Here is a 26,126-nt window from a genome sequence, read left to right on the forward strand (position 1 = left end):
AAAGATCAGTTTTAAAATATATTTTATTGTGGAATCCCTGATGCTCTCTGAGGTCGGTCCTTTGCAGACGTTTTGATACTCGATTAGGTAACTTCTTCAGTACCGAAGGAAATGGCCTTTGCTGTTTATATTTGCTCTGTCGGTGTTGGTGGGAGTGTTATTTTCTCCCTGGTAGTCCCTTGATTATGGTGTTGTTTACTACAAGACTGTTTGCTTATGGGGAGCAGTCAATGGACTCTCGTGCAATCACTATCACTTCACGGAAGGTCGGGAAAAAAAGTTTAAACACCCTCAACGTCGCATTTTCGAAGAGCAATCTCGGAGGAAGCACGACTTCCGCAGCTTTACATTATGCTTCCGGAACACCGTTGCTCCGCCCCCACATTCCCGCGAGGATTTCCCCGCGGGGAGTGGTCGGGGTTTGCTCTGCTCCGCTTCCCCAGTTATGGCGGTGGCGGCGGCGGTGGCGGCGGCACTGGCACCTGCTGCTGCTGCTGCTGCTGCTGCTGCTGTTGCTGTTGCTGCGGGGAGGGAGAAGGCAGAGGGGGGAGGGGATGTCCCCTCCCCCCCGCTGCCGCCATCCCCCCCCCGCGGCCAGAGAGCAGGTGAGTGAGCGAGAGAGCTGAGTGGCAGGCAAGGCTGGCTGGCCGGCCGGCCGGCCGCAGGGGAGAGGGCAGATCCTCGAACTGCCGGGAGGGTGGGGGAGCGCGAGAGGAAGTGACGCCTAGGAAGCGGGCGACGGCCTCTGCTGGAATGGGGGCAACGGGACCAGGTGAAGCCCGGAGGGTCAAGGAAAGGATGGTGGAGCTGCCTTGTCCTCGCAGGAGCGAGAGGGAGGTGCAAGAGCTTTGAGCCGTGCGGGCCTGTATGGGGGCTGAGAGGGGAGCCTCTGTAGAAGAGCACGGTGATTCCCTTCCTGCAAGTAGGAAGAGCAGGCCTGTTCGAAGGCAGCTGCTGCTCCGATCTTACGCTCCTCGCCCTTATTTTCAGGTGCCCTAAGGTCGGGATAGAAAACACATCTGTTAATCATATGGGCGAAAAGGCCGCCATTCCTATTTCGAATGAAAAGCAGCCTATTTCGAAGAAAGCTAATCAAATAAATAATAAGCCAGCCTTAATTTTTATTCAGCCTACAACAGAAGTTGGAAGTAGCAAAATATAAGGATCCTGTTTTCCCTCTTTTTACATTCCCTTTTTTGTTGCCACCCTCCCCAGCCATATACACATTGATGGAGAAGATTGGACCTAGAGATTGAGCTAGGCCTCTTTTCTGTTAATTTGTGCTTTAGTTAGTTGATGTGTTACAGAGAGTTGGATAGAAAAACAATAGCAAATCATCTATTTCTCCTGCTTCCTTTGAATGGTATGCTATTAAAAGTACTTGCTCACCTGGTCTAATCCCCTACATCACTCATGAAAAAAGACTTGCCAGAGGAAGGTAACTCCATTTGCCACAATGCCATTCAGAGGAGAAGTACATGTGAGTGAGATTATTGGCAGGTATGTACTCTGCCCACTCCTCAGTGGCAATAGAGAATTTGACTCATCAAATGTTGCTGTACTTCATGCTCTGTTGGAAGTTGTAGCCCAGTAACATCTGGAGGTTCTCCATCCTTCTTTTATGCTTCTAACAACTTTAAAAAGTCAGGAAAAAAGCAATAGAAGCTATCCTGTCCTTTTTCTCTCTTTCTTGACAGGAGGAAAGAAGGATTGCTACTTCCCATTTGCTGTTTTATTGCCTTTCATCTCCAACGGGCTGCTTGTTACCCTTCCTTTGAAGAAAATGTTTAATGATTTTGCCCAAATACATTCACAGTATCCTGGCACAATATAACCCTTAGTCTTAAATATTGTAGACTGGCCAGTGGCAGCCTAGAATGAATTGGAATTGCATAAAGGAAATAAACATTCCATTTTATGAGGAACACTCAAAATGACTTGCATCCAGACCACAATAAAATATAATAAAGGAGTTATAATCTGAAAATAAGCTTTCATCACTATTGGGTAGAATGGAATTGAATAAGGTTGTATGAAGGAGTCTTGACAGTACAATTAACAAAGTAAGTAGATTCTTTTTCATGAGACCTTGGTGACCATTATGCACTGGGTTCCTTTGTGAGTTTAGACCAGGAATGTCAAACTCACGATGTCATGTGATGTCGTGCAACGTATCAGGACTTTTTTCCCATTGCCGGCAATGGGGTTAGGCACAGTTTCGGCATGGCGCATCCAGCCCGCGGGCTAGCAGTTTGACATACCTGGTCTAGACATTGCTCATTTTTTACCTCCTCATGAAAAACAGTATATTGCAGAAAAGATTTCCCTGGTTTGGAACTTCTTAGGGATATGAGAGATTTCTTTCTCAAAAGCCCTCCTGAACTTAGTATTTCAAAGGAGATGTAACAGTGTGTAGAACTTTAAATCTCAGCAAATGTACACAAACCTTACAGATAGTTGAAGAATGTAATAAAATTTGAGGTTTTTTAGCAAAAAGAGGTTTTTGCCATCTAAAGCTGCTCATTGTTGGTTCATCTAATCCAAGGATACATATAGTAGTTTCCCAAAGTATTTCCTAGCCTTGAGAGTCAAATCATTCTAACTGGAGATACCATAACCAGTATAATGGATATATGCATGCAAATTATTGCTTATTCCAATGAACTGTGCCCTATCATGACAGGTGATCTGTGGCAATACACTGATCTTAGAAGATGAAGAATTAAGTCATCAATCATTAAACTGAAAATCTTTATGCCACTTCAGTAGATTTGTAGCCAGAATTTGAATCTCTCATTATAAGGGGGGGGGTAATTTAAAATCCAAATGCATGTAAATTGTTACACATTTTATTCACACTATAATAATATTCACAATGATATTTACATTACAATTTTCTTGAAATAGTATTTAAAACCATTTAATTAAATTAGGGGGAGGGCCATGCAGTCTTGTCACTCCAATAAAGTTTATATTTATCTATTTTTTTAAGCTGAATTCCTTATTCCTAAAGTGGAGCAATATGAAAAATCTAGGTTACACTTTTAAATATTTATCTAAGAGTAGATTTCATTGCATTCTGTGGGTATTTTGATTTTGATTGTTTTAAAATTCTGTGGGTATTTTGATTTTGATTGTTTTAAAACAATTGTTTTGAAACAGTTTAAAAGTTATTATAGGATTGAGAACACTTCAGAAATGATTCTCAGGTCCTTTGTGTTCATTAAAGGGGCCCATCTTTTTTCAGAATATGAAACTGAAAGCAATCATGTTTTAAGAGTCTCATTAATTTGAAACAATCAACTATTGTCTCATGCAGAAAGCTGAAACAAATATTTAATGAATAAGAAGTACAATGTTCGTATGAGGTTCAAAGCACTTTTTTAAAATCATTATTAAAGTGTACACTGTTTTAGAAACTAACTCATCACAAAATAAGTGAGTGTTCAATTAGATAGGTTTATCTTTATTTCCACCCTTTGGACCATATATGTATATACACTGCCAGATAATAAAAATTGTTTTAGAATAGTTTCAGTTTAGATAGTGGCTTACCTGCAGGAATAGCTGGCTACTATTCAGGAAACAAAAGTATTCATATTTTCTTGATAGTTTGAAACTAGTCTATGGCACTGACAAAAATAATATGCAGTGAATCTTTGATTTGCTATCCTTACAGCAAAAAATATGGACATATCTGCAAATATTAATCCAGAATATTATAAACATAGTCCGCTATAGAACTGTATAAAATCTTGTTAGTAGCTACTTTGTACATAGGCATAATTCTCCCTGCTGCTTCATTTTTAAAACTAGAGGGGTAATAATTTAGAATATTTAAAAGAATCTTATGTTATCAAGAAATGTATATTGATACATACATGATATAAAAATACTGAAAAATCTTATTTTAATTTAGAAGAAAGTTATATTTCAGATAATAGCATTAGTGAAATGTTTTGACATGCTCAGTTCACTTCATATTATGCATACACACACACACATACACATACACACACACAGTACTCTACCAGTATCTCTAAATTAGATGTTAAGGAAACAATGTGGTGTGGCACTGTCACTAGACTACACTGTCATTACACTGACAAATTTGCCTTATATACATAGTGAATTCATAGTAGGGTTAACACATGAATTAGGATTTCCTAGCTTTGGAATAAGCAACCTAGTATACTCCAGAAATTTAGAATTTAAATTCTCATCAGCCCTGCCATCATTGGTAATGGCAAGAGATCACAGAAGTAATCCAAACTGTATGTGTGATATTGATCTACATCTTTCCCAGTTACTAAAGTTAAGCACTTGTTTATTTTTCTGCTAGTTGAGTATGTACAATCTGGTCCAAGTAAGCACAAGAAACCTGTGGAACTTTCTGTACTGTTAGACTGGGAGGCCCAACAATTATAGTCTGTTGGTATTTGTGCTAAGTTTATGACTGTCACTGTCACAAAAATCTTTGTGTTCAAAATCATTATAAATCAGAAATGAAAAAAGTTTTAAGGCTTGCTTTAGGAAATTTAAAAATGGACAATACCTATTTTAGTACACAATCACTTTGAAGAGGGTGTTGCATTAATCTGCCACAACCATAAAAATAGCAGTGTTTTCTGATTCATAAAACACTTTCGTGTAGTATAAGCAATGTTTTACAATATTTATGAGGCACCGAGACAATCACTTTCCCCCAAGTCTTAACATTTATGAGAACCGAAGCCAATATTATATAAAAACAGTCTAAAAACAAATATCTAAATGTTAATTGTGAAACTCATTTACTGAAGTATGGTAGGCTGCTTCACTGTGATTCTTTGTTTTGATTATAGTGAACAAAATGAATGAATAAAATATCTTGAGCTGATTGAAAAAGTACCAATGCTTCCACATAAGCTTTATTTAAAATCTTAGACTTTATTCTCTAAACTTCTGGTGATTATGTGCCATTAAGTTGGTGGCAATCCTCAGCAACCACAGAGATTTTCTCTGCAGTGATCCCACCCCAACCTGGTCCTTCCAGTAGTGTATATCATTAGTCCATCATTGCTATAATTGAGACCATCTGCCTTGCTCTCGGTTGTCCTCTTCTTCCACCTTTGCCAGCATTATAGACTTCTCCAAACAGCTAGGTCAGTGATGGCGAACCTTTTAGAGACCGAGTGCCCAAACTGCAATCCAAAGACCACTTATGTATCATCGGGTGCTGGGTGCATGTGGCCCATTGGATAGGCATGGCTTCAATGGTAATGGCAGACTGGGTGGGACTAAAAAGTTCAATCAATGAATTCCAACTTTGCGAGATCTTTTTTTTTCCCCAAGAAGTTGAAATTGATTGATTGATTGATTAAACCTTTTTTTTTTTTTTGCACATCATGGCGGAGGCCTAAAGCAAAAAGGTTTTATAAAAGTCAGCTGAAGGCCTAGGACTGGGGCGACAGTGCGCATGCCCACAGAGAGGGCTCTAAGTGCCACCTCTGGCACGCTTGCCATAGGTTCGCCACCACGGAGCTAGGTCATCACCTATTTTATTTAAACTATGATAATTTAAATTCTGTTTATTTCTTCTTCGAGTAAGAAGTCTGGATTGTTCTGCAATCAATTTGTCTTCTTGCCTTCTCAAGTTTTACAAATTATATTTATTGACCATTTATGTATTTAATCTCTAAGACTGAGATTGAATTCAGCTTTCTTTGCTTCTAGCGCTAATGCTTATCTATGGTATACCCTAATTGTTTGTAGCACTATTGTAGTTACTTTTTGTATTATTTAGTGTTTTGCAATATAATAAAATATTTCTTTCCAAGCTAGTTTCCCTTCCTCAGCTGCAGTTTCACTTTTCCATTGGTGCCAATCATTTTTTCCCTTGCACTAAGGATAGTTTTATTGGAAGCATGATTGGAGAGGGAAAATTGTGGCAGACCTCCATTCTGAGAATGAATGAATGAATGAATTGTATGTATTTATGTATGTGTTTGTTTGTTTGCTTGTTTATCAGATTTTTCAGTAAAAATTGTCTTTTTTAATGAAGTACAATTATCTTTCCCATAAATTATTTTACTTCTATTGCCCACATGAAATTAAAAATAATTTGAAATATGCTCCTAATAAGTTTGAACATGCTGCATTTTATTCCACAGAGCTGTCCTAAAATTTAGTACACTATAGATACTTCGTATGCATATAATTCATACATTTTCTATATGACAGTGAAAACAGTTATGTCACATAGAAAATATATAGTCATATATCCCATTAATAATACTATTTAAATAGTAACTTTTCTACATCTGACTACTGTTAGAAAAATATTGATAATATGTAAATTTGCACAATTGTATCTTGTGCAATTATGTGAATCTTAAAAATACAATGTGAGTGAGTGGATTGTGATTGAAACATGGGGATGGTGGTTATCATCTTCAAATTTCACTGGTAATCCCTAAACCATCCAGTTTGTTGTGGGAACAGCATTAAGCCTCTTTCTATGCACTATTTTATTGCTTATCTTACTTACATGCACACACTTATACACAGAGAGATGCAAACACACACACATGTACAGTTTTTAAATGTTAATTTTATGAGAATGTAATTGAATCCAAATTAAAGACGTATGCAATAACTATGCCCACGATATTGGAAATGTGAGTGCATTAATTATAAAGATGTTCTTAGTCTTGCAGACAGCTGTAAAGTAAGTGGAAACAGAAGTGAAAGAAAAACGTTCATAAATCCTAGACCATAGAAATTAAAGGACTCATTTATGTCACTGTCCAACTGATTTTCTATGCAAATTCCAGTTAAAGCAAGATTCTCCTGTATGAAGTTATGCTATAATCATAGTACATATCTCAAAAATGATCCTAGTTCAGAGATAGCAAAATGCTTTTCTTCACTTAACAATAAAAGAAATTGCTTGACTTCACATACACTATAGAACTAGTTTGTATGCTGCTTCTAGACATGTCTATATAATTGGAATGACTTGTCATCGTTTCTGTGTGTCATAAAGCATCCTTCCCTCAACTAGTGTTCTCCAACTTCATTGGGTTGCTACATCTCCCAATCAGCTAGAGTACTACTGGCATATCTAACTGGTATGTCTGACTTATAATTATAATTTATAATTATAATTGTCTCAAGGACAGAGTTCTAACCTGAGACCATTTAAACAGTTGTTAGGAATTGAAGATGGGATCTTATTCAAGCAAAATGTGTGTATACTTTAAACTCCTTATTACCACTTTAAGCTTCCCGTTTCCTTGAACAGAAAAACTGCATGTTATTGAAAAAAGAGAGATCAAAATTTGAACAAATTTCTCTATTCCACTATTAATACTGCTTAAAGAAGCAGATAGTTTACATAACTATTATGGGATAATACATGAATCAACTGAAATAGCACAGATTTAGCCATTGTTTTCAGGCTGAAAATGTTTTCAATGAGATGAAATGCAGAAAGCTACATCAATCAATCAAATCTTTATTACAGTAATATACCAGCATAAGGAGAATTGAGTAGAAACAGTCATTTTTAAAAAGCTAAAGGTATAAAAACCAAAGTTGCACATAGTTAAAAAGCATTAAAATACATTTTAAAAACTGTGTAAAAAGTCTTTAAAATGAAGAAAAAATAGCATAAGTGTGCTACTTGTGATTATGAATTTATGTGGTTACTTAGAACTTTGATTTCATATGTGAGGAGTAAACACTTTACTCTTCCCTGAATTGCAGAAAATCAAAGAGGGAATTCTTTCATATCTGCAAGAAATGGAAGATTGCTCCCAGGTGCTCTGTACAAACTTGTGAAACAAGCCAGCACAGCTAGGTTCTGAAAAAATCAAAAGCCATGGATCTGGTGCTGACTTCATTTTCCCAAATGTTTATCGATTGTGTGTACTTTGTATTAATTTCTGAGAAAATTGCAAATAGTGGTGCCAATCTACTTACCTTAGGCAGAATCCAGCAGACTGTGAGCCTATGTGTTCCGTAGGTTAAAGGTTTCAACTTGCAGCTGTTCCATCCATAGCTGGTGCCAACGGACTATGAGATTTATAAAAAAGAAATAAAACAGAAGGTATTAGCTTGATAACTGGTTGCAGGTGAACAAAATTTTATGAATTCTGCCATGTAGGCACAAGTAAAGTTTGGAAGAAAATGTAAAGATATTTTAACATGGCAAAATCCCTTACAGTTATACATCAGTTTCATGCAGTTAAATGTTTCTTATAAATGTGTCTGTTGCATGATTGTCTGAAGTGGACAGTGTTTTTCAACTAGAGTACAAATGTGTCTTTTTCATTATTTTCGACCTCTGAAGCAGGCAGGGCAGTGGTATCCAGCTGTTGAGCTAGAAAAGTTAATAGAAATCCTCGTGGAAGTTTAACAATTCTTTTTATTGCTCATCTTAAAACTATATAAAAATCAAATCCTTCATCCCCATTTTACTGTTGGGCTTAAAGCATGATCCTGGAACCTTCTTGCAATGCACAAATTGCCACCAATGATATATGGAGAAATTCTAATACAGTGGTCTCCAACATTGCACTCCAGAATTTCCTTGGCACCTGCTCAACCCTCTGCTATTTTCCATACTTAAAACATTCCTTTTAAGCTAACGTATGAAAAGGGAAGGTTTCAAAAGAAATCCATCCCCTTATTTCCAGTAATAGTTTAACACTTTATATTCTCAAAAATAAAATGATGGTTGGTTATAATTTAATGCTTTAGAGATCGAGTGCCCCAAAACTGGTCCCTCCCCGCCACCCCCACCCGCCCCTGCTCCACCCCCCCACCCCTGTCCCACCCCAGCTCTGCCCCCACCCACAGGGCCATCCACCGCCTCTACGGCCTGCTGCATATCACCCAGATGGCCCAGCAGTGCTATGGCAGCCATGCCTTCCACCTGCGCCCCACAGCATCAACTGCGCGTGACAGGGCGCAAGGGTAGAGTCATGTCCCTGCTGCCCGGCTGCCATGTCGTTGGCTGCACTCCTCCGTGTGGGCCATGCTCAAGGGCGACTCTCCTCCAGGGGGCTGCTGGTGAGGGGGCCGTGGGGGATGTGGGGCTGGGGTGATGGTGTGCATGCCCACGGAGAGGGCTCTGAGTGCCACCTCTGGCACCCGTGCCATAGGTTTGCCACCACTGGACTGGACTGAATCACAAAACAAAAATACAAGTTTTCAGTTAAATCTCCATAATATGCGCAATCACTGCAATTGCTGATGCTGCAAGCTGCTGAAATAAAACAGCTTTAAATTATTTCCATAAAGCTGAGACTGTAGGGGCTGTGAGGACAGTTGAGCTTTCCCTTTGAAATACTTTGTGGAGACATAAACCGTGAGGATAGGACAACCAGGGAGAAAATATTCCAAAGGGAAAGCTGTACTTTAAAGAAGCATATTTCCTTAACGTAAGCTTAAAATACCAAATGTACCCCCTGGAGTTAAAAGGTTATTGTTGTGGCTGTAAAGTTCTTAGACAAGACATAGACATATGTCCATTTGTAAAAAGAAATAAGTCATTAACATTAAATTAATTCAGCTAAGCAAAATTGAAATGTTGACCACAAACATCAAAGGAATCAAAGGGAAGCATCATAATAAAAAATAGCCTGCTTTTAACTGCTGAAAGCAAAGCAATTTGCTTGATTGTAGTGTGTCTCCAACCTATGACAGAGATAAAATTATCAAACAAACAGAAAATATATCATGAAAGTGTGATGGGAGGGAAGGATGGAGGATTAAATTAGCCTTCTTGTGAGGACTTTCTTTCTTTGGAATAGCTTGGTCAAGCAGACCTTTATCACCTTTAGAGAATGATAAATTATGGGTTTATGTTGATAACTTGTTACTGATAATTTAAATTTTTTGCATTGATGGTATTACTAATCTTATATATACCAGCAGTCTTTTTAGATTTAAGCATAATACATTTTCTAAATAAATTAATCTATGACTTAGCCCAGAAGCACGACCACCACAGTATTTCCACCATCACACCTGAATCACAGAAAAAAGAGAGATTGAACTGAATGTAATCAGTGGTAATATATGTATGAACATACGAAACATTCCACCATTGATTTTTGTAGCAATTGTTTTGTTATACTTCTTATGGAGTTAAAATATAATTCAAATTTCTGTTTGCTATAACTAATGAAAGCAGAGTAAATTTTTACAATTTTTACAACCATGCAGACATGGTTGTTGATTTGAAACATTTTGTTTGTACTGTTAATCTCTGAAGAAGCAATCTGATCTCCAGGAATTTAATTTAATTTTGTTTAAATGTAGAACTGGTTGATGGTAAAGGCAGTACAGTCTTATCATTAAAATTTTAGCCTAGGTCCAGGGAGATCCATGTTCATACTACCTTGTTCATGAAGTCTAGAGTGACATTGGATCAGTTACTTTTCTTTCACCCTAGCCTAACTTACAACAGTCCTTGACAGAAAAAGCAAGGAGTATTTTCCATAAATGTTACCTTGAGTTCTTTAGAACAAACTTGGGATGTGAAAATTAAAAATAAAATTTTCCAACAGAAAGTTCAGAAAAAAAACTTGCTAGTGTCATATTGGATCAATGAAAAGAACCTTCCTGTTTAGAAGAAGTGCAGAAGTACTGAAAACTTTTAAACCTATTGATTTGCCCAGACTTATATTGAATCAGTGTCTCTGTATCATTTGTTACCATTGCCGTTCTAGTTACCATAGGATTAAGATGAGTTATATTATTTTAATCCTATTGTTGTTGCAATTTGGATAAATTGGTTGAAACTGAGTGGCATCAAATTGAATTAATAATGATGATAAGTTGTTCGTAGAAAACTGGAAACTGTAATGCCTTTCTAGAATGTTTTGCTTTTAAAAAGAGGTTTAGATTGCAATAATACTGTTTATAAAAATGTATTGGTGAGATGTTAAGTGAGCATAATGGTAAGATAGTATGTATGTATGTATGTATTTAATTTCTATACCAATCCATCTCAGCATTGCATAGCATACATCATAAAAATATAAAACAGTTAAAAGCAATACGGAATATGTGTGTGTGTGTGGTTGCTGAATAAATTATTGCCATACATGTTAAACTAGCTAAGTAACTGGGCCCTTAGGGCCCCAGGCCTGGGCTAATAACTACATCTTCACAGTCTTATAAAAGACCAACAGGATCAAGGTCATCCCAGTCTCGAAAGGCAGAATGTTCCAGAGGGTAGAGACTACAGCTAAGGACATATCTCATGGTCCCCACCAGCCGATATTCCTTGGCTGTCAGAAACTGTAATATGTCCCGTCTGCTATATTGAATTGGACTGGTAGAAACAGCTGAAACAAGATGGTTCCTTAGTTAAATTGGTCCCAAGCTATAAAGGGCTTTAAAGATAACAACCACCACCTTGAATTGCATGTATTGGCAACCAATTCAGCTCACTCGTATGTCAAATATCTGGTACTATTTACTATCCATGCAGCTGCATTTTGCTTCAGTTAAAGCTTCTGAATAATTTTCAAGGGCAGTCCCGTGTAGAGCATGTTGCAGTAATCCTGACAATAGTTCACAAGGGCATGAGTGACTGTAAGCAAAGCCTCCCAGTCCAGGAATAAGCACAACTGGCTTACAACCCACAGATGTGCAAAAACTCTCCTAGCCACGATTACTACAGTACCTGCTCTTCTAACAGTAGCTTTGAGCACAGGAGGACCCTGAAATGGCACACCCAAGTCCATCTTGGACAGTAGCACCCCATCCAGAACCAGAGATGGAAGAATCTTGTAACCAGGAGATCCAAATACTGAAGGCCACTCAGTCTTGTTTGAATTGAATCAAAGGAGATAAAGCTGGATATGATTAATGTATTGGTGATACTGCTCTCCAAACAGTCCAGTCACGTCACCCAGTGATCTTATGTAAATGTTAAATAGGAAAGGAAAAAACATGAGTTTGGGGCATCCTGCAAAGCAGCATTTCTTGGAAGCTAACATTTATGAGACTTACAGGGAATTTGATTTCAATCAAGAAGTCTTAGACTACAATCCTATCACCTACAGTTACTTTCCAAAATCCATCGGAGGTATCACATTTTTATCTCTGAGGTAAAAGGATGAACTGAGCCTTGTGGATTAAAATGTGAACCAAATTTCTTTTTCTTCAGCTCTTCAGATTTTTTCATCTCCCTCTCTGATGTCAGATTGGGGAGAAAAGGGGCACAATGGGCAGATCTAGAGCATGAATACATTGGGGAAAGTATTGCAATTGTAGAGGAAAATAGTTCACCAGATTGAATGAGAAGAATTTTATCCTGCCAGAATGGGCCCAGTGGAATTCTTAACATGAATTCTAAATGTGCATGATTAAGAAAATGTACATTAAGAAAAAAGATGTATTTAAATTTACACTTTAAGCAAAAGTGAATTAACTTTGCTAGTTAAAAAATTATTTCTTTGCCGATGGCCACTACCTTTATTTTCACAAAGTTGATTCCAGAAGTTACCTTATGTTACAAAGTTCAGAAGAGAATTCAGTCTTATCCAGCAATAGTTTAATCCTTCTGTCTGTATTAGTAAATTTCTCCATACTTAATGCTTGTCTTGTCTTATCTAAATTCAGTCTTCATCCTTGGCTATATTCATTTTGCTCCATATATTTATTCATAATAGAATGTTTATGGGATTAATATATGGAAAACAGAAGTAAAACTATATGCCACCTACTTATTGGTATGCAGTATAAACAATCCTCCAGCAGTTTTGTATAAATGTTAATATGGGATACAACAGAACAAAATAGCTCAGCTTTTGCAGAACAAAAAAACTCAACCAATAGCATTTTATGAACCCACTCTGCTGGACAGATAAACACTGTGTGACTTTGTCCCTAAATACAATCCAAACTGGGATTTAGTGCTAAAATTTATTCATTGAGCTTTTTGTTTGTTGTTTGGAGCTCAAGTATAATCAGTCATTTAAAACAAGCTATAATTTAATCAAGCAAAGAACTTAAAGTATGAGATTTTCTTCGTAATCTTTTTAACATACAAAGCACCTGATAGACTACATTGTTGTAAGCGACCTAGAGTAGCCCCATTGCTAGATAGGCAATAAATAAATTTAACAAATAAATAATACAGTTTAAGAAATTATAGTGACTCCAACATACACATTTTTATGAAATTAAGGTTCTTTTTAAACTAGATTATCTATAAGAGCTGCCAAATGCAAATCTCATCTATTTTTTAAAATGTTGGTTTTTATCCATTTTATCCATTCTGCAATCTACTGTGGCTTTTACCAAATTACAGGCCTTGATCTGTGTGCAACATAGCTTTTGGTGGCATGCTATCTTTTAAATGGATTTTACAAAATGTAAAATCTACAGCATGATGATGTACATGAAAAAAAGTTATGTGAGGTAAACAAATGGGCCAAAAGATATACAAGGAGGAATGAGCAATTGTTATATAAAATACACGTATCACTAATTTTTCATAATAAAAAATGAATTAACAGTGCAGTCATGTCTGTCCCCAAAAATAATACATATAGTTAGGATTGGAATTTCTGTTACTGCTGTTGCAGTCATGAAGCGCAACATCACATGACAATTCTTAAGTGAATCCCATGCAACTGTTAAGTGAGGGTGTCCTGTGTTCCCCATTTTTACCTCCTGTCAGTTTCCCCATTGACTTTACTTGTAGAAAGCCAACAAATAAGGTTGCAAATGTCCACAGGAATGCTATTAACCACTGTAAGTGCATTGGTCGTAAGTACCACTTGTTCAATGCCATTGTAAATTTGAATGGTTGCTGAATGAGCACTGGTTCACTAAGGATCTCCACAGATATTTTTTTATTAATCACTGCAATTTAGTAATTAGTGAAGTAACACAATTTAATGACTTATGGTTACAAATCATACATGACCATGTTTAAGATTTCATTGTCCCATTATAGTAGAATGTAGAATATACAATATTGTCTTACTGGAGACATGTTAACCTTATTTATCAACACAGTTCCTTGAACTTTTCTTCCTGTAGTGAATGTTAACATGTTTTAAGCAGTTTGTATGTACAGACTATCCTTCATATTGGATAAATCAGCAAAATATTTGCATAATATATTTATATTATTATCAGAACATATACCTGAAATATACTTTGAAATATACTTTTGTATTAAAATGATGGATTCCACATAACATCCATTCTCACTCATTTGAATTACTTGAAATGAAATTAATATTTAATTTAACAGAAAGCTAGAAAATAATGTTGACACACGCTAGACATGTATCTTGGCTTACCACCAGTATGGCTGGGAATGTTTAATGTGACATAAAATATTTTGCATCTCCAAATATTTGAGCTTCCAAAGCACTGAATTAAAAAATATAATGGCCAAAGATTTCAGATTTGTTCAAAAGTTTTTCAGTGGTTATTAAATACCATACACGTTTGTCCGACAAAATGGAAAATGTACTTAGAATATTTAAATTTATCATTAGATAATCCCAATTAAAATTCTATGCATTATCTAGGAAAAGATGTTCAAAAATGTGGATGTTCTGAAATACATATGTAAAAATATACTTCTACTTGCTTTACATAATCCCCAATAGAATTTACCCATTGGTATTAAAATTAAACTGTAATACTCTTCCAATATTTTATTAAACATCCATTGCATGCTGTACATAATGACATCTATGTCTGGCTATATTTATGCTGTGTCCATGCAGTATTTAAAATATAGTTAGCAACATCAGGGCTTGCAGTATTAGGAATCCTAAGCAAAAAAAATTGTCAGGGAGGAAAGAGCAAGGAAGCTAGCTCTGTTTAAAAGTTCCTTGGAATCAGTAATTTAATCTATCACATATTCAGTCGGCTGAATAGTAGCCAGTTATATATGGGGCTCCTTTCCAGTGTTGGAGACAAAAAAACAAGATTCTGTATGACTTCAGCCTAGCTGGGGAGAGAGAAATGTTCCCCCCCCCCATCCTTTCCTGATAAGCTTGTCTAAATATTGCCCACATTCAGGACATAATTATCTGTAATCCCAGACTTTAATACCCCATCAATTTACTTAATATATGCAAGATGTTCCTTGTAAATATTTCTTACCCAAAAAAAGTCCAGTTGGGAAAGAAGTGTAAAACAGAATGTAACTTTGGATTTCCTCCAGTGTACTTTTTGATAGACCAAAGAGAGATCCTAACCTCTGAGTTAGTATCCTGAGATCATAGGACATTGCCTTATGTAATAATGGCTTCATGGAAATGTACTTCTATAATTAATCATATAAACATAATATATTCAAATAGATACCCCAATGATATTTTGAATTAAATAAATTTTGTGCTGTAAAGGGTTTAGAACAGTGGTTCTCAACCTGTGGGTCGGGACACCATTTGGGGTCGAACAACCATTTCACGGGGGTCGCCAAACAATGCAGTCCGCCATTTTTTCCCCCTTTTCCTTAGCTGTGCTACTCCCTTTTATTCTATTGGCTTTTGAAAGCCAATAGAATAGACTCTCTTGAATAGAGTCTAATTCTATTGGCTTTCAAAAGCCAATAGGAATTGTCCAGGCTGTCTCTGCCCTGCTGAGCCCGCCAAAAGTCCCATTCTGCAAACGGTGCTGCACCAGTTGAGTAGTCCTCGACTTACGACCGGTTGAGTAGTCCTCGACTTACGACGGGTTGGGGGTCGCGGCATTAAAAAGGTTGAGAACCACTGATTTAGAAGTTAACCTCAAGAAATTAAAACAGCCTTTCCTTTAAGATCCTGATGGCCCTGGCCCTGTTGGCTCTTTCCTCAGGCATTATTGCCAGGACATTACTGAAGCCAATATATGAGGTGCTTCAACCCATTTGGAAGTTATGAGTATTTTTAATTGTATTTTATATTGTTTTTTATTTAAGTTTTTAAAATTAAAATGGTTTCATGTATTCTTTGTTAGACACCCTGAGATACTTGAACTAAAAGATGAGTAATTTTTTAAATGAATAAATCATCTGCTATTTTAATAAATAGAGGGATGCAGTGTTAACACAAGGTCCCAAACACTAATTCTGAGTCATTTTTGAAATAGATACCAACTGCTGTAGTACATACTGTCAAGCTTTATGTAGCAGGCTAGACAAAAACTAAGTAAACAGGCACACAAGAATATAAAAATGTCTGAACATAAGTTTCATTTTAGAAAAAAAAAGCCATTACAAAACAGTTCCAGCATCTGCTATGTATCAGGGGCAGAAGATAATGGTCTCCATCTCTTCATTGTTTTGATCCCCCCTCCAAAAAATAGAATTAGATAAGCTGCGTAGAACCTAAATACATAGTGGGAGGAGAGGGTTTGGTACGCCAAGTTTGAAATATCATTATAATGCCTTTCAACACAAATGATGGTCTCTGGAATACAAATTGAATTAGTATTAAGACTCTATTAGTTAGAACAGCACCATTCCTTTCTGATGGATTAACAAATCTTTATTTAAATCTCTTTTCAGCCCTTCTTTAACAGGTATCAATGCATATTAAAAAGAGGTAGGGCTTCAATCATATAGTCACAATCACACTCTTGACTAGTTAAACCCTTCCAAACTCTTATCATGAAATACCTAGATGTTTTAATTTTTTATTAATCCACACCCAGTATGTAATCAATTTTAATATTTTCTTCGAGATTTGATGTTTTAAATATAAGGCTATATTTACTATTGAGTGTTCTATTTTATATGAATTTCCCATAGTTTGTTATATGGATAGGATATAAACATTTCATTACATATTATGTACATCTTGCATATTCTCTAGAACAGAGGTCCCCAACCTTTGGGGCACAAGGGACCCGTTCCATGGAAAGAGGTTTTTCCACGGACCAGAGGGGGCATGGTTTTGTGTGTTGCCTGCATCACACGGATGGGGCTTTGCTTGTTTGTGCAGACCGGTTGCTGGCATGCCGCAGCCTGGTACCAATCCACAGACCAGGGGTTGGAGACCCCTGCTCTAGTACAGGAATGGCAAACTGGAGGCCCGCGGGCCAATGCATCACACACAAACCACACTCACTCTGGCTCCACAAAGGCAAAAAACACGATATGTCATGATACATCACGTGATGCAATCAAGTTTGACACTCATGCTCTAGAATCTCAAGGACTTTTGCACTATGTTAACCTGAGAGGAGATAATTGGCCCAAATGCACCAGCTGAGCTTCAGACTAATAGAACACCTGAATTCTGATCTTGGACTTAAACTCACACATTATTTAAAACACTATCATAGCATAGTCTTAACCTACCTCATATGGCTGTGTGGGGATAAAATGAATGATGCAAGCTCCCTTGAACTCATGAAGAAAAAGATAGAAATAATAACAACGCCCAGGTTGTACTGTAGTGTAATCATTAAAGTTCAGTTGCTGACCTTTCTGTGAAAGTGTTTTATCAATACAAAACATGTCTCATAATTTGAAAACATTTCCATCTACCCAGCCTTTTTGTTGTGCATTTAGAAAGTTGGGTATTTTAAAGATGAAAGGGGAAAGGGAAATAAGCATTTTATCCACCACCACCATAACATTAAGTTATGCCTTTTAAAAAAACAGTTTTATAAGATGGGTTATTAATCTCTTATTGAAGAACAATTTATTATTATGGAAGTGAGAGCTTGCAGTTACTGTCATACTTTTCATTGAGAAATTTAATTTTCTACTTAGATAGAACTTGCTATATTTGTACTTTGAGGGGGTTGTACAAGTATTTTGTAGTATATGAGAGCACACATGAAGCAGCTTCTTCAACTGGTGAAAACAGGAAAGATGGATGTTAAGAAATGTTAAGGTAAAAAGGGCTGTGGCTTTCAGTTGCTCTCATAGGCTGTAAGTATTCAGCAGTCCTGTTTTCCAGTAGAGGATGCCCAGTACAGTTTGTCTCTGTGAGTGTTCTGGTATCGCCACTATCACCCAAGTAGAGCTATTAATGCTAGCCATAGTTTGGAAGAAATTAAAATGGACTGGAGTTACTTATGCAAAATAATAAAAGGTGCTTGGGGCAGAACAGAATTATTTTTTACAGGCACTAATTAAATGCATACAAGTAAGCAGAATCACAGTTTCTGGTTTGATCCTGGAATGGGTATGATCAGAAATTCCTCTATGAGAGAAAGAGATGTTAAGATATTTGATGAGAGACCAACAAAATGATAAAATTGTAGAACAAGTGCTTGCCATGGGACTCAAGTAGCATGAAACTTCATCTTGTGAACATTCTAGGAATTGGATCACTGCATGGTCGTCTCTTACCATAGTTATATGTCTTAGCTTCCACGTGTACTTTTTTGTCTTTTTGAAGTTTGGTTAAGTGAACTGCTTTAGTATGGACCATATGTTATATTAAGTTCCAAAGCTGGTAGAACTTGCTATCAGTGCATAATGATTTTGACATCATCATTAACGGGTGATTGAAGGGCAATGTGTAAATCAGTAAAAATTAATTAGTGTTGGTGTTGGGGAATTAAAGGAAGTCAGATAATGAAAGCAATGTTATGCCGTTGCACTGCAAGACCCATTACTTTTGTTCATGCACTGATACACACCAATATAGAAAGGCAGAACTTGCAGCAAAACAGTGCAGTGTTGTTTTCGTTATTTTGACAAAAGTATTGGCCTCCTTAATTCTGCCTTGTTTTTTTTTCCAGTTTCTTTAGGCAACATGAAATTGAGCTTGATGAATATTTTTGAGAGGCAAACTAAGCTGATAAGCTTACTTTGTTCATTGTTTTATTTCTCCTTCAGAGAACTATGAAATATTTGAGCTTATTACTACTAATGTTATATAAGGTTTGAGATGCTTTATATTGCAGTAGAACAAGAACAAAAGAGGTAGGCTGCCTTCTACACATGCTTTTCCTTAGTCCCATACTCTCACCCCAGCAAAAAGAGCAGCATAGCTGTTATCAGTTGATACTTTTCCTAAAAAGAGCACATCCAGGACATAATACTGGTTTGTTTTAAAGAATATTTTAAAGAATGTGGAAAAACATTAGCATCAAAAGCATTCAACAGAAAGCATATAGAGTTTATCCCTACTGACTCTTAGGGACAAATTACATCATCTTGTATATAAATTTTCTAATATGGTTTTCATAAATAAAACACTCTCATTGTTCTAGTTACCAACTGTATCCTTAACCATTCATTTTAGATGATATTTTTGATGAGATGACAAGAAAAGAACTTTGCACAGATACTTACTGTAAAGTTTGTGGGGCTGTTCTGCAGTTTGAATCACAACGAATAGCACACTATGAGGTAAGCTTTAATACAGAACATGTCAAAGAGATTTTGTGACCCCATGTTTCCCCAAATATGGAGGATTCTCCTTTTACTGACTAATATACTTTTCAACAAATCAGATATTCTTTAAAAAAACCTAACTATCATTGAAGAACTGTGACTACCTGTTAAACAAAAAGCTACTGGTATTCATCTCATTACTTAACAGATCTCATCTCATTAAGCTGGTGTTTGATTTGGAAGCCTAATCTGGACTATTTTTTTAATACCTAACATATTTTTTTTAACTTACATAATTCAAGTTGTCCTCAATCTATGATCACAACGGAGCCCAAAGTTTCTGTTGCTAAATGAGATGTTAAGTGAATTTTGCTCATTTTACAACTTTTCTTGCCTCAGTTGTTAAGTGAATCAGTACAGTTGTTAAGTTAGTGACACGATTGTTAAGTGAATCTGGATTCTCCATTGACTTTGCTTGTCAGAAAGTTCTAAAAAGTGGTCACATGACCCTGGAACACTGCAACTGTCATAAATATGAGTCAGTTGCTAAGTGCCTGAATTTTGATCATGTGGCCACAGGGATGTAAATAAATGTGAAAAATGGTCATAAGTCTCTTTTATCAACGCTGTGGTAACTTTGAATGGTCACTAAATGAACCGTTGTAAGTTGAGGACTACCTGTATTTGTTTCCTTACTTTGTCCAATAGCCCTACCAGAATAAAGCCATGAAGTTCAAACCAGTTGTTAGATATCTTATGGAACTGACCTCTAAAATATTCCCTCTTTCTCTAAATTTCACCAGCTGAATCCTAAGTGTTGTCTGGAAATCTGTACCAATAAGCAAATCTGCTTATTTTTTAATTCAAAAATTGATATTTCTCTCTTTTGCTACACTCACAGTACTGAGGTTGGTTTATACAGTTTAAAATCAGCAAAAAATAATAATATAACAGAATAACAGAATTGCAAGGACCTTGGAGGTCTTCTAGTCCAACCCCCTGCTCAAGCAGGAGACCCTATAACATTTCAGACATTGGTCTTCTTAAAATCTCCAGTGATGGAGCATTCACAACTTCTGAAGGCAAGTCATTCCACTGGTTAATTGTTCTATCTGCCAGGAAATTTCTCCTTAGTTCTAGGTTGCTTCTTGATTAGTTTCCATCCATTGCTTCTTGTTGTGCCTTCAGGTACTTTGGAGAATAAGTTGACCCCCTTTTCTCTGTGCAGCCTCTTAGAACAGGAAACCCAACAGGTGGAGCTGATCAATCCCAATACAAGTGCTAAGCATAAAATAATCCTTGACTTTGCATGTCAGATGGTGCGCTGCATAGCCTTCTATTATGAACTGACAAGCAATTTTGTAATTAGAAACTCAGTGTAGTATGTTGCCATAGCTATACTTCTATTAATAACCTCCACTACAGCACACAGTAGTCATCCAATCTAGAAGTAAATCACTGGGTACTGAAAGTTCAGCTTAAAGCTTTGCTCCTAAGTGATATGTATCTTTATACCATTGGTTTTACATTTTTCTGAAGGCTTAGTTTGATATAAAATTGACACTTTTGCTTTTCAGGGCAAAAGGCATGCACAAAAGGTCCGACTTTATTTACAAATGCATAATGAACAAAAGGACAGGCTGCATATGAATTTTCAGGTAAAGTTATCCCACGTAAAATCAATAGGATGGTTATATATGGGACACAGGATTTGTGGCTTGTTGCTTAATTTTATCTGTCCCATGGCATTATCTGAGGCTGTGTCGTGACAGAGAGAAAGATAAAGGATCCCTCATATAGAACTGTTAATCCAGCTCATATTTACCCAAACTTCTTGTTTCTGTGTACTGTGGCTTCAATTCAGTTTTCTTATGGGTCAATAGATGTTCCTATGATAAAGTTAGCTAACATTAAAAAGAAAGTAGTATCATTTCTTTTTTAGAAGATATTTTTAATTCCATCCTGCAGCCAGCCATTCTTTGTCTCTTGAACATCATGAATGATAGAGGGAAAAAACTGATGAGTGAGAGAGGGAAAAAAATTATCTTTGGCCAAATTGAACTGGTGCCTAACTGAGAAACCTTCTTTGTTGGATGTCTTCAAGCAGAAGCTGGATAGCCAAATTATCCAGAGATGCTTTATTTTAGATTCTTGCGTAGAGCAGAATTTGACATCCTAAAAGTTTGGCCGATGTCTATTGTAATGAATTAAAAAGCTTTTCACTTCGATTTCAGGAAAATCCAAATATGGACAAAAATATGTATTGCAGACTTTGCAACATGGTCTTCACATCTCCAGTTGTTGCTCAATCACACTATTTGGGAAAGATTCATGCCAAGAAAATGAAGCAGTTGTCAGATCAGACTCAGCCCATGCAGGATGTTCATTCAGAACCTGGTAAAGATCCAATAGTTAATGCATTCTCTTTTTTGTTAGTATTTTAGTGAGAACATGAAGCATGGATTGTTTTAATCATAGTACCAATGCAGCTGAAGAACAAATCACATTAAATGTCTTTATTTTGTTATTTTTACATATTTCTCTTTTTTCTTTTCCACTTGTAATTTCATACAGTGCAAGGAGAAAGGAAAGAATCAGTAACTTGCCTGAATAACCTAAGCTTTACAGGAGATGCTATTCACAATAATTTGTCAACCAGCAAATTAAATACATATAAAAAGATGGCTATATTTTCTTAGAGGCTGTCAAATGGTTCCTTTAAAAAGTCCACTTCCAATTCTGACAAGTTGACATTTTTGTTCCTGATTGTTTTCCAAAAAGAGACTAATCTTTCTGCATGTCCCTTTTTCACAGATTCCTCTGCAAGTCCAATTCTGCCAAAAGCATCTCTTGAAAAGAGCTTGCAACAGGATGTTGCTTCTGAGGACCTATATTCATCCTGTAGAACTGCTTTAGATTTAGATGATCCAGATAAATATTGCAAACTCTGCTCTGCACCCTTCAACAACCCATTTATGGCCCATCAACACTACGTAGGCAAAAAGCACAAAAGAAATGAATTACGTAAGAAATTGGTGGCTGAGATAGGAACTCAGGCTATCCCTCTGGATTCCAAAACCAATGGTAAGCAGCATCAAAATGAATATTCCCCTTTAGGTACACCATCAACCTTTTCCTTTCATGTGCTGGCCATAGTTGGACAATTTCCTTTCAGAATCCAGGGAATGAAGGGAATTCCTTGCTTGTTTTGTCTGTTTCTCTGTACTTTTCTTAAAATCCAGTATATTGTTGCCTATCTTAAGTCAGAAGTTTTCTATTACAGTAACAGTTTGGTCATGACAGTGTGTTTGCTGTACTTTCGTTCTTTTATGTCGAAGCTATCTGATAATCTGTAGATTTTTTTTCAGGCTCAGCTTTAGACTGCAGACACACCAAAGCAGACACAGTTGCTAAGGAATTGAGTTTTTTATTGCAACCAGGCAAATAATAGTAGATAAGATCATAAATCAAGATCTTTGCAAAAAGTGCTTGTCTGAATATTTCCATTTGGAGTTCAAATATCAAGAGAATGATCCAAATTTATTCCAAAAATCAAAGAGCCAAATCAGGAAATCCAGTAGTCTAAGGATTCAAAAACAGGGAAACAGGAACAAGAATCACAAGCTTGAATTTTGAAAATAATGAAGACTAAAGGCAAAGCAGCTACATAAATCTATCTGCAGAGAGTTGACTACAATTACTTAGGCCTTGCCTTTTGCCCAGTGAAAAGCTTCATTGAGTTGCCTTGCTCTGTTTGCCATTGCATGCATCAAAATCTGGGGCTTGGATGTCATGCCTTATCATCTGACTGTTCCAGCTGATCAGGAGGTAAATATGGTTGATCAGCCTCAGATGAATGATGACTTGATGATTCCTGAAGTTGACAATCCACAAGCTCATCTGGAGCAGCATTGTCAGAATCAGATTCTGAGTCTAAATCATGGCCCATGATAGAACAACTTTACAAAGATTTCCCATAAGATGTCTGTTGTTTGGGAGAAACTGCACCATTTTTACTGCATTTTCTTTAACCTGTAGCTCTTTTTTTGCAGCACTTGGCGTAGGCAACTATACATGCTCAATATGCAGTATCAGCCTCACATCCATAGAGATGTACCAGTCACACATGCAAGGAAATAAGCATCAGGTTAAGTAAGTGTTTTCCTGACCCTCCATCAGTGATTGAGGGGCTGTGCTGAGAGTTCAAGAATACAGTGTGAGTGTGTGAGCAAAACAAAAATTGATGGTTAGAATTGCATAGAAAAAATATGAATGGAGTTTACTGCAAATTAACTTTGCCACTATAAGTCAAGTAATGTTCCTCTGTCTTCTCTTGAGATGAAGTTTCTTCTTTGCCTTAAAGGCTGGAGTGACTGCTTTTCTGTTGAGTTCTTTTTTTCCATAGCACTAACATTAGGAAAAATGTTCTCTAAGGAATTTTTCCTTTCTTTGCTCTTCTCACTCAGGTGAGAAATCTCTGGCTCTCTAAATATTTTGGAATAAAACTCTTATCATTAACTATGATGAAATGCAATAATATTTGGAGGTTTGCTGGCATATGTACCCCCCCCTCTTGATTTTAGTACTGTTACTATAGCTGATACTTAGACATTCAGTCAGGTTACCCTCTGCTCATGACGCAATCAGAGTCTCACAATAGGCACATTTGTGGAGCAAAAGAGCCAGCTTGGCTTACAACTGTCCAAAATAATAAGTACAACAAATTATAAGAATCAAAGGCAACAGGAGAGAAATAATTGCCAAAGGATCCATTGGAATTGAGCAGCTAATAAATTGAAATAAAAGAATGTTGGAACAGTGTGTGTTTGTTTGTGTGTGTGTGTTTAAAATATATAAATGCAGGTAAATGTGTCTCAGGTAAATTGCTTATCTGTAGAGATATGAATGTTCTGTAAAGACAAAGGTTCGTTTTTTAATGAAAAATTAAGCTACACATGATCTGACTTGATTAATATTGGAGGATGGAAACCATCAAGGAAGAAGGCAATGACAAACTGAAATTATTGCCAGGAAAATTACGTGTCCTTGGAATCACCAGAAGTTGATTTCTATTCAAGTATATGATAGACAATAACTCCCAAACTTTCCATCCAGCATGTAGTACTCATATAGAGAGCCAGTTTGTAATGGTTAAGAGACCAGGCTAGAAAGCAGAAGAATGTGCAAGTCCTACCTTATCCATGAACGCCAGTTGATTGGTCATTCTCTCTCTCAGTCCAGTTCACCCCAAAAGGGTTGTTGTGGGTAAAATTAGGAGGGGAAGGTATAATGGATAGAAAAAAACAAATAACATATCTAGAGGGCACCAAATTAGGAAGGATGAAGGAGTAAGTCCTATTGATTTTATATGATTGTACTACATGAGTCTCAGGAGTGGGAATAATGATACTAAGGTAGCATTAAAGCCATTAAAACATTCTCATACTTTATTTATTATTTGTTTTAGAGAAAATATGATTGCCACTTCTCTGATGAAGAATTCCAATAACACAAACAGTTCCTTCCAAGATGAACTGGCAGATTACATCAAAGTACAAAAAGCAAGAGGACTAGAACCAAACATTAATTTTAGAAAGCCCGAACAAAAAATGTGTGAAGCCATTAATGGTCATGAGGAGACCTTTGCATCAGACCAAGGTTTTCTTTCAAGAAATGTTTATGAACCAAATCAGCATTCCATTTTTTTTCCAGAAAAGGACACATTTTCCTATTCTGTTGGAAACAGATTGCCACACCCACCAGTGCAAAAATACCCAGTAAAGCTAGAAAATGTATGTACGTACAGCACAGATAGTGATTCTGAAAAGCAAGTGCCTCAGTTGACCATCTACAGAAATGACTGCTACAAACCACTATCGGCCAAATCTAATGATAGCTACGAGTTTTTGTTTTCAAAGAATAACTCTAGTGCTGACAAAAGGAGCCATAAGCTGCCAAAGACATCAAGGGCCAAAAAGGAACAGCCACAAGAGGGAGAAGGAGATCTTTCAACTCTTAAAAGAGCAGGAGACAGTCAAGATATAGAGTTGGAGAAAGATGGTAAGAAGAAAAAGAAAAAAAGTCATATAGATTCAATAGCTGGGTCAAAATCAAAGCACAGTAAAGTAAAGGGAAGTAAAAATCATTCTTCTGAAAAGAAAAGCAAAAGACACAAGAAGGAGAAAAAGAAACATGAAACCAGTGCAACTACAGAAGAGGACATGCTGTGGAATGAATCTATCTTAGGATTCTAATTAACTTTCTGTTTATTGTTACTTGAAGCTTGACACTGTTTTTTTATGTTTTATTTACTGGCTATTTTTAAAGTTGCTTCTTCAGAAATAATGAGTGAAGGAGATTGAAATCATTAGGGAAGAAATTGAAGAAATTCTCCAAAATGATTTGGAGTATCATTTAAATTCAAAAATGCTTCTACCCAAAATAAGACTGAATACACTATAAATTATTAAATATTCTTCCTACATTTCATATTTGATACAGAACCATATAACTTCTTAAGTCCCATTAAGTACATATTGTTGTAAGTTTTAACAAATAATATAAAAATACGAGATGGGGCTGGGTTGTATCCCAAAGAAGATATTTTTTCTTCCTGCAGATAATAAAGAAAAAAAGTATATAAGAGACAATTTGTTTAATGTTTTTTCCTCCATATCAGTCAAACTCTACCTTTTTTTGAGAGAACATTAAAGGAGTACTGCTATTTTAGCTTATGTTACTTAATTCTAGGCAAATTGATATAATCATTGTTTCCAAAAATTATTGTGGCAGGCTTTATTTAAGAGCAAAAGGA

At 36.5% G+C, this 26,126-nt stretch overlaps 1 protein-coding gene and 1 long non-coding RNA gene across 8 annotated transcripts in view; one reads left to right on the plus strand and one right to left on the minus strand.

The window, feature by feature from the left end:
- Positions 1-25,962, plus strand: LOC120302627 (zinc finger matrin-type protein 1-like). Of its 7 annotated transcripts, none has more exons than XM_039331340.1 (8): positions 517-605; positions 1,698-1,815; positions 19,221-19,327; positions 20,890-20,970; positions 21,547-21,709; positions 22,127-22,396; positions 23,365-23,464; positions 24,780-25,962. In XM_039331340.1, exons 2-8 carry the CDS (start codon positions 1,791-1,793, stop codon positions 25,564-25,566), a joined length of 1,533 nt encoding a protein of 510 aa, XP_039187274.1. In that variant the 5' UTR covers positions 517-605; positions 1,698-1,790; the 3' UTR covers positions 25,567-25,962. The 7 variants fall into 7 exon arrangements, with proteins under 7 accessions (XP_039187272.1, XP_039187274.1, XP_039187279.1 ...); XM_039331345.1 differs by having other exon boundaries at positions 519-605; positions 1,698-2,063; XM_039331338.1 differs by lacking the exon at positions 1,698-1,815 and having other exon boundaries at positions 1-605.
- LOC120302630 overlaps positions 862-26,126 on the minus strand; it is a 61,246-nt gene continuing 35,981 nt past the window's right edge. The window contains exons 3-4 of the long non-coding RNA XR_005555179.1: positions 7,966-8,058; positions 862-995 (exon numbers count right to left, since the gene is read on the minus strand). This is a non-coding gene — a long non-coding RNA (uncharacterized LOC120302630). The remainder of the gene's footprint in view (positions 996-7,965; positions 8,059-26,126) is intronic.

This window comes from Crotalus tigris, unplaced genomic scaffold, assembly GCF_016545835.1.
Source record: "Crotalus tigris isolate CLP2741 ecotype Arizona unplaced genomic scaffold, ASM1654583v1 scf7180000024437.13266115, whole genome shotgun sequence".
Taxonomy (NCBI): domain Eukaryota; kingdom Metazoa; phylum Chordata; class Lepidosauria; order Squamata; family Viperidae; genus Crotalus; species Crotalus tigris.

Bases quoted from the DNA above. Each gene is read 5' to 3' on its own strand.
- LOC120302627 (XM_039331338.1), top strand. From the start codon at position 446: ATGGCGGTGGCGGCGGCGGTGGCGGCGGCACTGGCACCTGCTGCTGCT. The intron at 606-19,220 runs GTGAGTGAGCGA...CATTCATTTTAG, and splicing joins CCCCCGCGGCCAGAGAGCAG to ATGATATTTTTGATGAGATG. The intron at 20,971-21,546 runs GTAAAGTTATCC...CTTCGATTTCAG, and splicing joins GGCTGCATATGAATTTTCAG to GAAAATCCAAATATGGACAA.